This window comes from Hippopotamus amphibius, chromosome 7 (genome assembly GCF_030028045.1).
Source record: "Hippopotamus amphibius kiboko isolate mHipAmp2 chromosome 7, mHipAmp2.hap2, whole genome shotgun sequence".
Classification (NCBI taxonomy): Eukaryota; Metazoa; Chordata; class Mammalia; order Artiodactyla; family Hippopotamidae; genus Hippopotamus; species Hippopotamus amphibius.
The window spans coordinates 46,852,621-46,867,089 of record NC_080192.1 but is presented as its reverse complement, the minus strand read 5'-3'; the positions used below and the strand labels follow the sequence as shown (position 1 = coordinate 46,867,089).

At 38.9% G+C, this 14,469-nt stretch overlaps 1 protein-coding gene across 1 annotated transcript in view; it reads left to right on the top strand.

The window, feature by feature from the left end:
* The window catches only part of MYRFL (myelin regulatory factor like), a 126,134-nt gene that overhangs the window by 86,301 nt on the left and 25,364 nt on the right, over positions 1 to 14,469 (top strand). Inside the window, 2 exon segments of the mRNA XM_057742277.1 lie at positions 13,369 to 13,532; positions 14,150 to 14,213. Of these exon segments, the coding sequence (XP_057598260.1) occupies positions 13,369 to 13,532; positions 14,150 to 14,213 (228 nt within the window).

The following is a 14,469-nucleotide window of genomic DNA, read 5'->3' as shown; positions in this document are numbered from 1 at the left end:
TACAATGTGAGATGTAATGAATCTGTGGGAGGCATAAACAAAGTGCCCCATCAGTTCGGAGGAAGGAGAGAGGATATCTGGAGACTAGGCAGGGGTTCTCAGATGGAAAGAGAGGGGGAGGTTGAGAGGCAAAGGCAGGCGGACACTGGTGGACGGTGAGGACGAAGGGTGTGGCTGAGCTGGGGAGAGCATCACAAGAGGCCTCCCGAGCCTTGCTTGCTCTCGTCCACGGTGTCCAGTTAGACGCCAAGTCCTGCTGCTCTTGCTTTGGCACTATCTCTTGTGTATCACAGCCCTTCTTTATTCTCTCCATTTTTCTCCTTGGCTACTATAACAGCCTCCTAAGGGACCTGCTAGCTGCCAGTAGAATCATTTTCCTTCAAAACAAAACAAAACGAATCCCTGATCCTATAATCTCCCTTTCTCAATTTTGGCTCTTCATTGGCTTATGATTAAAAGCCTCCACAATCTGGATGGAATCTTCTCTTTCCAGCTCCCAACCCCCAAAACACCTTCTGAATGAGCTGAGACCTTCAGAATATGGTGTATCTGCTCACACAGGCACGTATTGTTCCAGCTCCTCCCCGCCAGCTTCTCTTTGGTTCCTCACACTCCAAGTTTGTTTCTGAGTTGGAGCTGCTCTGTTGAGAGTTCTCTGCCCTAAACACTCTCCCTTCAGATGATCTCATCATTTGGACCACAAAGCAGGACCTTCCCTGACCACCTCGTCTAAAAGAGTCTCCACAGGGCTCGATCACTTTGTTTCTAAGATCCAGGGTCACTGCGAGGGTGTAGAGTGCCTTTGCAGTAATGAGAAAAAGGCGCTCCCTCTGGCTGGGACAGACCTCGTCCTCCCCCTCAGCTGGGCCTCTTGCAGGGGATACACTGCAGACTTGCTCACAGCAGCCTGGAGACTTCTGTCCCTAACTGAAATGATCTTGTTTATTTGCCTACTTGTACTTTGCCAATCTCCCTGGGTAGTTGTGTGAGAACAAAAATATCTTCTATATTTTTCAAAACTGTGTCTCCAATAGTTTAGAAGTGGCGTTAACCCCAGGGCTTAGAGTACTGTAGGAATTCAACAGATCTTGGTTGATGGAGCTAATGAATTCCATGATGCCAGGACTGCTCCTGTCCCCACACTGCCTTAGGCCTCTGGATAGATGTCTTCTAGAGTATTCATCACATTGTGTTGTCATTCTCTTTCTATTCTGTGTCTCCTCCACTGGACTGTGAGCTTCTCCAGGTCAGAGAACGTGCCTCATCAATCCTGTGTTGTTTAGAACAGCATCTGATATCTCGTGGGTTCTCAATAAGACTTTGTTTATGTTAATGCATGAGTTTTTGAATCTCAATGAAAGGAAGAGACGTGGTTCTATCAACATAAGGGCGTCTGAAGGAGAAGTGATTTTCTAGGGGAAAAAGATGAGTTCAGTGTCAAGTTTGAGATGTCAGCCGAATGTTCAGATGAAACCGTCCAGCGGTGACTGGGAGTGTGGAACATATGAAAGCAGTTGGGGGACAAAGGGGAGCTGCAGGCAGGAGTAAAGATATTAATTCATGAGTAAAAGGTTAGGGACTCAGGTCACAGATGGCAAGCCTGTGGTCAAGTCTGGCCTGCAGACTTTTTTTGAACCTCATGACGTTTAAAAAATGTTCAAATTTGTTGTCTGCGTTTAAAAACGAAGATGGGAATTCCTTGGTGGTCCAGCGGTTAGGACGCCACGCTTCCACTGCAGGGGACACAGGTTCGATCCCTGGTTGGGGAACTAAGATCCCAAATAAATAAAAATTAAGAGATCTTCACACAAATTTAGGATTTCTGGTTCCCTTGAAATATCAGCCCTGGTGACGTGATGTTAAGGAGGGCCCCCCCAGCCTCCCCCGGGGCGGGGCCGGGGGTTGGTGCCCTTGCGTCTCTGCTTCCTGTCACCTGCCCGGCCCTGGAGGCTCTCGAGCTCACAGAGGATGAGAAGCAAAGAGGACTGAAGGCAGCAGAACGCTTCCAGCAGGGCCTTTAGGGGAAGGAAAGGCCCTGGGAAGGCTGAAGGATTGGGTGAAGGAAGGTAGGAGGAGAACGTGCGGCAAACGCAGGGTCAAAAAGCCACGTGGGCAGAGAAGATCCATAAGGAAATAAGGAGGAGATGGGAGGAAAATGAACCTCAGCAAAATCTTTCTGATTTTGATGATTAAAAATCCGTCGGTAGTATACTGCACACTGGTTTAAGAGCGTGAATTTCAGCATCAGATAAAACTTTGTCCAAAACTTGGCTCGGCCAGATTGGGGGATTTTAAGGTCAACTTTGAATCTATTTAAAACAAATTATTTTATTCTTTACAGTTCTGCTGTAAACTAACTTTAGTATGGTGAGTTGAAATTCTACCTTCATGACTTTTCCCCCAATGAAGCGGTTCTTTTCATAAATGATTTTTTTTAATGCAAATCTTCTTAGGGTCACAACTTTTAGGTCTACAACATAGTATAAACTGATAAGAGGTTAATTGTCAATAAATTTTTTCCAGATGCCACTCAAATATCCCACCACATCGGATGTCTCTGAAATGATTTGTATTTTTTTTATAGAGTGACAAATATTATTTTTCATTTTTAAATATAGAAAAACTCAGTTATAAAAAATTATATTAGTTTAAGGTCATATAGCCAGCCCAGAATCTAAATGGGGGTTTTTAAAGGTCCTACTCAGGGACTTCCCTGGTGGTGCAGTGGTTAAGACTCTGAGCTCCCAATGCAGCGTGCCGGGTTCAATCCCTGGTCAGGGAACTAGATCCCACATGCCACAGGGCAGCTAAGAGTTCACATGCCAAAACTAAGGAACCTGTGTGCTACAACTAAGGGGCCCCCCTGCTTCAACTAAGACCTGGCACAACTCAATAAATATTAAAAACAAACAAAAAAACAAGTCCTTCTCATCAGTTAGTTCAAAATCCCTTCTTTTCTCATCAAGAGAGGAAATGCAATTCATTCATTAGTGGCAGTGATGTTTCCCATAGGAGGTTAGTATTTCCAGTGCACTCACTGATTGATTTGACTACTGGCTGATAATATGCTATTACAACCAACCCTAGATATTTTAAAAACTGATCACCTGTTTGTAGATCATCTTCTTTCCCAGGAACTACTTACACCGGAAGCAGGGAGAAAATTCTCTTGTTTCTAATTTTAGAGAAATATGCCATTTATTGTTTTCTTGGAAATTTTCTTTTTGCAGTAATGTCTTCTTAAAAAGTAATTGCTATTTATTTTTTCCCATTTAAACAAGATAGGTTGATGGACGGACAGATGGAGAGACATGTGATAAAGGAAATGGAACACTATGCTAATTGCAGAATTTACGTGGGGTGGGGGGGTATATGGGCATTTATTCTACAATTTTTTTTTAAGAACTTTTACTGAGATACAGTTAACAGGCAATAAACTGCATATATTTAGAGTGTACAATTTGGTATCCCAATCTCCCAATTCATTCCCCCCCAACCCTCCCCGCTTTCCCCACTTGGTGTCCATATGTTTGTTCTATACATCTGAGTCTCTGTTTCTGCCTTACAAACGTGTTGATTTGTATGTTTCTGTAGTCCGCATATATGTGTTAATATATGATATTTGTTTTTCTCTTTCTGACTCACTTCACTCTGTATGACAGTCTCTAGGTCCATCCATGTCTCTACAAATGTGCCAGTTTCACTGCTTTTTACAGCTAAGTAATATTGCATTCTACAATTTTTCTTAAACTTTTCTGTATGCTTGGAATTTTTTGTAATAAAGTGTTGGGAAAAGAATCATTGTCCAGACATCTAAAACTGCAATTTAACTACTGTGTCAGCAGGTTGTGGCAATTTGAAAATCAGCCCCGTTTATTCAAGCCTTCACTGATTTAGTACCTGGAATTTCACATTTTGTTTACCAAAGTGAAATTTAGTTAAAAAGGCTGAATTTATGGCAAAGTTTTCAAAAAGAATATTTTTAAGTAATTTCGTATGAAATGAAGTCTTCAAGGATACTTCAGTCCCTCTCTGATGAATGCTGACTTTTCTTCATCTGTGAAATCTGGCTGCTAGGTGGGAACTGCTTCCTCCCTGTAGGTATAGTTTAGTTCGCTTGGGCTTCATCCATGAAGCTCCCAGGCCACTGAGCTCGGTCTCAGATATTCAGAGCTCGTCACTCTGCCTTCAAGCCATTCAAACTGAGTAAGAGTACTGGCAGTAAGTAAAGAAACTTTGGACTAGAGTGGTAGCACTCGAAATCTAAAATCCCTTTCATTTTTTTCTCCAGTAGATTTTTCCCCTTTTGTCTTTATTATTGGAACTTTAGAGTGGAGGTCCAACCCTCCTCCTTGTACTGCTCTTTGTCTTTACTACATTTTTTTCTTCTCTGCATCCTCATTTTCTCTTCCATCCAACTCCCCACAACAATGGCAGCCACGCTAATGTGTTTCGTATATATCCTTGGATAGTCAGGCTTTCTGGAATATTATTAGTATTGTTTTTTTGAATGTGTTTTAAATTTCTTTGAATTATATACATCTGCTCAGAGTCTGGTGCGTGGAATTCCTTGGCATATATCCTTAACATTCTCCTCCTCGAGTGATGGACTCTTCCAACTCTGTTGACCACAGCTATGCAGTGGTCACACAGGGCTCCTTTTGAGTCTGTGGGAGGTTTCCTCTGTCACGCATGCCGGAAGTGGGATATAGGATACACACAGCCGCAGTTCTATGAAAGGCTGCCAGGTCGATGGTCAGCTCCAACTCAGAACAGCAGCACATGAGGCTGACTGCTTCTCTCTATCCTCATCAACACCTGACATTATCAGACTTTCTAAATGTTTCAGTACTGATTGGGGTACAATTGTAACATGCTGTTTTCATTTGTCTTTCTCTGATGAGTAATGAAGGTGTGCATCCCCTTCTTATGTTAGCTATTTAGGGTTCTTCTTACGTGAAGTGTTCGGCCCAGTTTTCCGTTGGGTTGCCTGTCCTTTTCAGGGTGAGAAGACACTTTTCCATTTGATGTTGTCATTTTATTTTTCCCGGTGCTCTCAAAAATAAAATAGACCAAATATATACCAATGGCTTAAGATAGTAACAATTATTTTCTATTTCAATGGCTTCCTTCCTAGTGCTAATTATAACTTAAAGCTATATTATATACTTCGGGTTTCCTTGTTCTTGGCCAATCTCCCCACTAGAAAACACGCTGTATGAGGGCAGAGATCCCATCCACCTCATCTAATTGTTTTCTCCCTGTACATAAGATAATAGTTAGCACATCATAGGTGCTTAATAAAGAACTGTTGATTCTGTTCATTAACTGAAAATTGAGCTACATGTGCCAGGTACTGAGTTGGCCCTGAGGAGTCATAAGACTGCTCTCAGAAGGAGCTCATTTGTCACCCAGAGAAGACAAGAAATCAAAGAATTGCAACAATCTGTGCCATGTGTTAGTTCAACCAGAAATTTGTCTCAGTCAAAGGGCTCAAGCCCTTCCACAGAAAATTACATTTAAACAGAGATAACAAAAATTAAGCAAGAGTTCTAAAGCAAACAAAAGGCAACAATAAAACACATAATGTTAAACAGTTTTATGAACTTGTGCTCTTCCCATATAAGGCAGAGTTCAAAACACAACATTCAGGGAAATGAGCCCAAAAGTTGTCCTCTTTGCAAGAGAACTCTGCATGGGAGAGAAAGCTTGCCTCCAGGGATCTGCTGGAAGTTCAACTAAAGTTTGAGCTCCCACATCATCTCAGCAGCCTGCTTTTTTGGTGTGAGGATACTAGTTTTTTGGATTTTTTTGATCCATGTCAAGGCTTGGTGAGCTGTCCACAAATAAACTCTTGGACAATGATCTAAAGCTGACTTTATCCAAAGCCTAAACAATTGCCAGGCACACCCATTGGCTGAAAGACCATTCTTCTCCCTTTGATAATCATTTTCATAATACTCAGTTACAGATTGTTATTCCCATGATTTCATTATAAAAACATCAGTCCGTGCAACATCAGATGCCACAGGGACAGATTTTCAAGTCTGTGACTCTCACTGGAAAAGGAATAAGAGCCTATTTCAACTTTTCAAAGCATTCTTTGCTATCAGGCTTTGCTACCCTTACTCAGTGTTTTTAGACAGAGGACAAGCTGTAGTTCCTGAAGAGAGGAGAAATCAAGTCCACTGCCTGGCTGCTCCCCAGAGTGGGGGCTCATTTATTGTAGTCCTACAAGGGACCTAGGAGCTTCCAAACTGCATTCTATGGAGTCTAAGCGTTTCCTAGGGGATGAAGGGGAACTGAAAGGATGTTCAGTTGTTTCCACCAGAGTGGAAGCCGAGTGGCTGGTTACAAGCGAGTCACCAGCCCATCGCACTGAGGATGTCCAACACTAGTGTTTCCTTGCTTAATTCACCTGAATTTCCTAACATGGAAAGAAAATTTGGAATATAGATTTTGCTTTTCTGAGAGAAACCTCAGGTAAAAAAAATAAACTGGATGTTTGGCCACTCTCTTCAGTTTCACCAGAGAGCAAGGCTATGACATCTCAGTACCTCATGGCATGAGTCTCCTCTGTAAGAACATTCACTCATTTAATCCTCAGGGATGTCCTGCGTTACTGCCACGTGCTGGAGAATCCGCTGTGAGGAGAGTCAGGCCCTGTCTCCAGGGGTTTCTGACGCTGGTAAACACGACTCCAAGTGAAACGGAGATGGGCGGAGAGGGAGGACAGCCGGTTTAGGCAGAGGGGGATACGGGATGTATGTTCCGTGAATGGCACAAGGCTCAATGTGATTAGAGCACAGCGCGGGAAAGGGGCTGTGTGCAAGGCACGGCTTCAACAGAGACACGCTCTATGCTAAATAACGTCTCTGATTTCACAAACACCTCCCTGTTGTTTTTCTGTCCACACATACTTGCCAAACTGCCCTCGTGTCCTCTCAAAAAATATGCTCACGCTGTCCATACGTGCCCTCACCCCAAAGCAAGTCTCTTAGACAATGGGCGAAAGATTCTCGTGTGATTTGACGCAGTTGCCTCTGCCCCCATCCTCAGTCTCGTGAGCACTTTTTGGGGGCAAGCTGGTTTCATCATTTTTACATCACAAATTTAAAGCTACATTTCAGGTAGCAGATCCCACTTGAAATGGTTAATAATAACGGCACAGAGTTGCGTAATTAAATTAGATTCAATTATACAATAGTTCTTAACCGACAGTGGGCGTCAGATGCGGAAGCTTGTCAAAATGCCCCAGGCTTGTGCCCTTCTCTATCCTAATGAATACAAACCTCTACATGTGAATTGGACACGTAGATAAAGTTCCTCAGGCATCTAGGTGCACATTTGTGGCTAAAATGAACTCATGGAGACCTTACCACTTGCCTAGAAAAGGTCATTTTCAGAAAATTGTAGATTATGTTTTTGAACATATTTGTCCTGACTTTACTGCAGTGATAGAGGACAAGAAGTCAGAAGTCTCTTAATAAGAGCCAATCCCCATAACATGTCCTAGAAATTCATTTTCGTGGTAGTAGATTGGATCTATAAATCAGGGCCATTATTACTATGAGGAAGGTAGTGGTAAACTCCCGCTCCACCTCTTACATAGGAAAACACATGACTTATCTTCTTGCCAGTTGGATCTACCCAGAAGATGCATGGTGCTGGCAAATTTGAGTTGGAGAGATCAGAGCTGGCTTTTCATCATTATTGACATGCAACTGGACAATTGCAGCCATCACTCATATGTCATGAGGCAGCATTACAGGTCCTGTGGGGAGACATGGCAGAAAGAACTTACTGTGGTTTAGAGGGGACATTCATATTCTCCATGGTCTGCTTTGGTTGGAGTGAAACCACAGATTAATGTATCAAGTAAACATTTTTTTAAAAGGAGAAAAAAAGAAGCCAGTTGCCAAGAAAAATAAAAAACATTATTAGGTATGGTCGTGCCCGTGAGGATGGAGAGAAGTAGCTATATTCAGGAGATTTAAGATGTTGAACTGACAGCACAGTGTGATGGATTTCCTGTGGGGGAAGGAGTCAGAGATGATGGCTGGGAACCTGTGTTGGACTGCTGGGTGGACCGACTCTAAATATTACAGTTATAATTCTACTATAAGTCTTTCTACTAAACACAGTAAATAGTCATATGATGTTTACTGTGGTTTAGAACTATAGAATGTCGTTCTTATCTTCATGATTTCTGCCTTATTTTTATAAAACAAATTTAGAAGTAAAGGAAAATCTATACCAGAATTAGAAAATTTAGGAGTGCTTTTATCAAGGAGATTTTTTTTCTTGCTTTGTTTTTGTTTGTGATTTATTTTTTAACATTTTTAATGAAAAGTTCAAACATCTACAAAATGAGAGTGAACTGTAATGAAACACATTTATACATTTCACTCAGATTCCACAGTTATCAATTCACGTCCAATCTTGTTCTATTTAAATAAACTATCCTCCCTCACTGCTGAATTTTTTTTTAGCTTTGTTAAGATATAATTGACATACATCATGGTATAAGTTTAAGGTGTACAACACGATGATTTGATACACATATATATTGCAAAATGAGTACCATAATAACATTAGTTGACATACACATCACCTCATATAATTGTGTGTGTGTGGTGAGAACACTTAAGATTTACTTTCTTACCAACTTTTAACTATATAATACAGTATTGTTAATTAAAGTCACCTTGCTGCACATTAGATCACCAGAGCTTATTCATCTTAAACTGACTTTGTACATTTTGACAACATTTCCTCATTTCCCCGACCATCTCAGCCTTTGGCAACCACCAATCTATTCTCTGTTTCCACAGATAAGTGATATTATACAGTACTTATCTTTCTGTGTCTCGCTTATTTCACTTAGCATGACACCCTCGAGGTCCATCCATGTTGTCACAGATGGCAGAATTTCCTTCTTTGTCATGGTTGAAAAATATACATATATATATATATATATATATATATATATATACTCTTTCTTTATCCATCCATACACTGATAGACGCTTAGGTTGTTTCCATATCTTGGTTATTGTGAATAATGCTGTAATGAACATGAGGATGCAGATATTTCTTTGAGATGGTGATATCATTTCCTTTGGACATGTAACCAGATGTGGGATTGCTGGGTCACATGATAGTTCTATTATTATTATTATTATTATTATTAATTTTTAGAACAGCAGTTCTATTTTTAATTTTTGTGTAACTTCCATGCTGTTTGCATGGTGCCTATACCAAGTTACATTCCCACCAACAGATAGAAGGATTCCCTTTTTTCCAGATCCTTGTTATCTCTTGTCTTTTTGATAATAGCCATCCTAATAGGTTTTGATTTGCATTTCCCTGATGCTTGATAATGTTGAGCATCTTTTCATGTATATGTTGGCCATTTGTATGTCTTCTTTGGAAAAATATTTATTCAGGTTTTCTGCCCATTTTTTAAATTGGAATATTTCTTTATTTGTTTTTTGCTATTGCATTGTGTGAGTTCCTTATATATTTTGAATATTAAACCCTTATCAGATATATGGTTTGCAAGTATTTTCTCCCATTCAGTAGATCGCCTTTTAATTTAGTTAGTTATTTCTCTTGCTACATAGGAGATTCTGGGTTGATGTAGTCCCACTTTTGGGGGGTTTTTTTGTTTGTTTGTTTTTTTGCTTTTGTTGATTGTACTTTTGGTCTTATCCAATATGTGGTTGCCAAGACCAATGTGAGGGGTATTTTCCCCCATGTTTTCTTCTAGGAGTTTTACAATTTCAAGTTTTACATTTAAGTCTTTAACACATTTTTTGTTAGTTTTTGTAAGTGGTGTAAGATAGAGGTCCAATTTCTTACTTTTACATGTGAATATCAGATTTTCCCAACACTATTTGTTGAAGAAAATATCTTCTCCCCATTGACTATTCTTGACTTTCTTGTCAAGTAGTAGTTGACCATATATGTGGGTTTATTTCTGGGCTCTCAGGTTTCTTCCATTGGTCTATGTGTCTAGTTTTATGTCAGTACCATACTGTTTTGATTATGATAGCTTTGTATTATAGTTTGAAATCAGGAATTGTGATGCCTCCAGCTTTGTTCTTTCTCAGAATTGCTTTGAATATTTGGGATCTTTTGTGGTTCTGTACCAATTTATGATTATTTTTTCTATTTATGTGGAAAATGCCATTGGAATTTTTATAGGGATTGCGTTGGATCTATAGATGGCTTTGAGTAGGGTGGACATATTAGCAATGTCAATTCTTCCAATCCAAGAACACAGGATATTTTTCCTGTTTTGTGTGTGTGTGTGTGGGGGGTGTGTGTGTGTGTGTGGTGTGTGTGTGTGTGTGTGTTCTTCATTTCTTTCACCAATGTCTAATAATTTTCAGTGTACTGATCTTTCACCTCATTGGTTAAATTTATTCCTAAGTATTATCATTGTTTTTAATGCTATGGTGAATGGGGTTCTTTATTTCTTTTTCAAATAGTTCATTATTAGTGTATGGAAACACAACTTATTTCTGTATGCTAATTTTGTATCCTATCCCTATACTGAATTCACTTATTAATTCTATTTTTTTTGGTGGAGCCTTTAGGATTTTTGTATCCAAGATCATATCATCTGCAACAGAAACAGTCTTACTTTTTCCTTCCCAAATTGGATGCTTTTATTTCTTTTCATTGTCTAGTTGCTCTGTCTAGGAATTCCAGTACTATGTTGAATAGAAATGGGGAGACTGGGCATGTCTTGTCTTGTTCTTGACCTTAGAGGAAAAGCTTTCGGCTTTTGATCAAGTGTGATGTTAGCTATGGGCTTGTCATATATGGTTTTTATTATGTTGAGTTACCTTTTATCTATACTTCATTTGCTGAGAATTTTTATCATGAAAGAGTGTCAAATTTTGTCAAAAGCTTTTTCTGCATCTATTGAGATGATCATATAATTTTTATCCTTCATTTTGTTAGTGGGGTATATCACATTGATTGATTTACATCTACTGAACCATTCTTGCATCCCAGGAATAAATCCTGCTTGATCATGACATATGATTCTTTCAATTTATTGTTGAATTCAGTTAACTAATATTTTGTTGAAGACTTTTGCATGTATGTTCATCAGGGATATTGACCTGTAATTGCCTTTTCTTGTAGTGTCCTCATCTTGCCTTGGTATCAGGGTAATGCTGGCCTTTTAAAATGAGTTTGGAGTGGCTGGAGTTTCCATTTTTTGGAAGAGTTTGAGAAGGATTTGTATTAATTCTTCTTTAAATGCCCATCCTATTAATTGCTTTTTTTTAAAATATTTATTTATTTATTTGGTTGCACTGGGTCTTAGTTGTGGCATACACGTGGGATCTAGTTCCCTGACCAGGGATTAAACCCAGGCCCCCTGGAACATCGGGTCTTAACCACTGTGTCACCAGGGAAGTCTCATATTAATTGTTTTGTAGCTCCTTTGCTCCTTTCTTCCTTCTTTGCTGCCTTCCTTTGTGAATCAATGACTTTCCATAGTGGTATGCTTTGATTCCTTTCTCTTTACCTTTTGTTTATTCACTGTAGGTTTTGCTTTGTGGTTACCATGAGGCTTACATAAAATATATGATAGATTTAACAGTCTATTTTATTTTAGACCAATAACAATTTAACTTTTTTTAAAGAACTTTTATTGAGATACAGTTAACAGACAATAAACTGCATATATTTAGAGTGTACAATTTGGTATCCCAATCTCCCAATTCATTCCCCCCATCTCTCCCTGCTTTCCCCACTTGGTGTCCATATGTTTGTTCTATACATCTATGTCTCTATTTCTGCCTTGCAAACAGGTTGATTTGTACCATTTTTCTATAGTCAGCATATATGTGTTAATATATGATATTTGTTTTTCTCTTTCTGACTCCACTCTGTATGACAGTCTCTAGGTCCATCCTTGTCTCTACAAATGAATAACAATTTAATTTTGATCACATACAAAACTCTTCCTTTTTACTCCCCCTTCCATGTTTTATGCTTTTGGTGTCATAATTTACCTCTTTTTATGTGTGTACCATTAACAGATTATTGAAGCTATACTTATTTTTAATACTTTTGTCCTTTAACCTTTATGCTAGAGTTAAGTGATTTATACACCATCATATTGCAGTATTAGAGTATTCTTAAACTAACTATATACTTACCTTTACCACTGGTATTTTATACCAGTGTGTATGCCTTTAAAGCCTATGAATTAAGCCTTAAATCTTTAATGTTCAGCTGTTGAGTCCTTTCTGAGTGGTTGCTTTACAGTATTTGAAACCCATAAAACTTTGGGTTTGCATGATGGGAGTCTCAAAGACACAGCCCTGAGTTTGATCCCCAACCACAAAGCAATCTTTCTCTTTTGGCCTTGAGCTCATCACTTTACCACAGTGGACCAACCTCTATGAGCCCCCAAAGAGTGCCATGGCATTCTAAAACTTGTAAACAGATGGGGGAAAAGAGGAGTGGTCATGGGATTGGGGTGTCAGTTGATGAGAACTTTCCAGGGTTTTTGTTATGGCTAAGAAAAAGACACACATGTTCCTATGACAACTGAAGTGTGTGAGTGGGGGAAGGGATGGCTGGCACCCTGTGGTTTTGGTTGGCCTCTCCTTTCTTGCTCTTTCTAACATGTCAATAACCTTCTCTGAATAGGAAGAATTAAGTGTTGTTGTTTTAAATTTTGTTTAGGCTAAAATAGAAACTGCCTGTAATAACTTATGGGATATTAAGACAGAAATCAACACGTCAAGAATTATCCTCTCATTTATAAATGAAGAAACTGAAGCTCAGAAAAGTTGTTATATCTTACCTGGGGTCTCACGTTTAGCAGATGGCAAAACTCAGAGAAAAGCCCAGGTCTTCATTCCTCCCTCCTTCACCTGAGCAATTTGATGCACATTTTACCAGGGAGAATTGGAGTCATTCCTTATGATGATTTAGTGATGCAAACACAAATCAACATTCAGAAGCCTGTTCTGACTTTCTTTTTATGAGTTTTAAATAGAGCATAAAGTCCATTGAAAGTAAATCTTTGGATTCAAAACTTGACAATGTCCTCCAGCTCCGTTCTCTCTCTTGGAATACAAGGACATATTTCCATATTATTGCAAACTGAACATAAGAAGTTTTACTACACAGCCAGAAGTTTAGCAAGACCACTTTAAGTTTCAAGCCTCCAGATTCATCTTGAATGAACTTGAGGTTGTGTGTGTGTGTGTGTGTGTGTGTGTGTATAGCCATTTTCAGTGGAGTGTTCCGACTGTCTTTGGATAGGCTGTGGACAGTTGTCAAGTGGTCTCAAACTGTAAATTTATGAGCTCCGAATTATTTTCACTTTTAGGACCAGATCTTTATGGAAAACGTGGGTGCAGTGAAGCAGCTTTGCAAACTAACCAACAATCTTGAAGAAAGAATAGAAGAGTTAGAAATATGGAACAGAAAGCTGGCCAGGCTAAAGCGACTCAGTAGTTGGAAGTCCTCTGCCAGTGAAGCGAGCTCAACCAGGTACCTCCAGGATCACCACAGAAATTTGGAGAAAGAAGAGAGTGACGTCTTTCCATAACTAGCTTAATCTGAATAGTTTGTTCTAACAAGCAGCAACCATTACTTTCTTTTAATTAAGTCCCTATTCTTCTTTTAGAATGTTTTGGAACACAACTGTTTTATGTGATAATTTTCTTATTTTCTTCTGTTGCTGCTTTTAAAATGAAACAAAATATAATATAGGAAGCGCTACATTTTAACAAAAGGGTGAACTCTCCTTTAAGAGGAGAGGTGGCCATTTCTAAATTTGGAAAACCATGTTTGGTCCTCAGGGAAAAGATTTTATTCTATTTTTTTATTACTTAAGGAGGTAAGTGCACATTTTCTAGGGTATAATTTTGAGAAAAAGGGAAAGGTAACTTTTAATGCATTTATTTATACTTACTAAGGTTCTTTTACACAAAAAGAACTCTCAATTGCCTTGACTTTGCCTTTTTAAAATTACCACTGTATTACAAAAAAAAAAAAAAAAAAAAAAAAAAGCCATACCACTGTGTTAGTGACAGCCTGGGCCTTTATCATATAACTCCTGGGGAGGCATTTGAATCATAATTAATGTTTTCTTTCTCTTTTTAAAGCAAATTTAGCAGAGCTCTTAGTGCATCTTCTCCAAAAAGGACCATTCCCAAAAAAACCAGCAAGGTAAATAGACTTAAATTTATAATGAACAGAGATGATATTTTCTATTAAAATGGTCTCAAGGAAAACTGATGAGGAATTTTTTTTTTTCATTTATTTGTTGATGGGTTCTCTAGTTTGCGTCCTCATGCGCTTAAAGCATTTAAATATTATCCTTTTAATAGATATTAACTGGTTTTTCAAAGAGAAGTTTAGCGATATGAACAGGTTCATTTCAGAAATGATGTTCTGCCAGTTTTTGTGTATATAGTCCCCATCA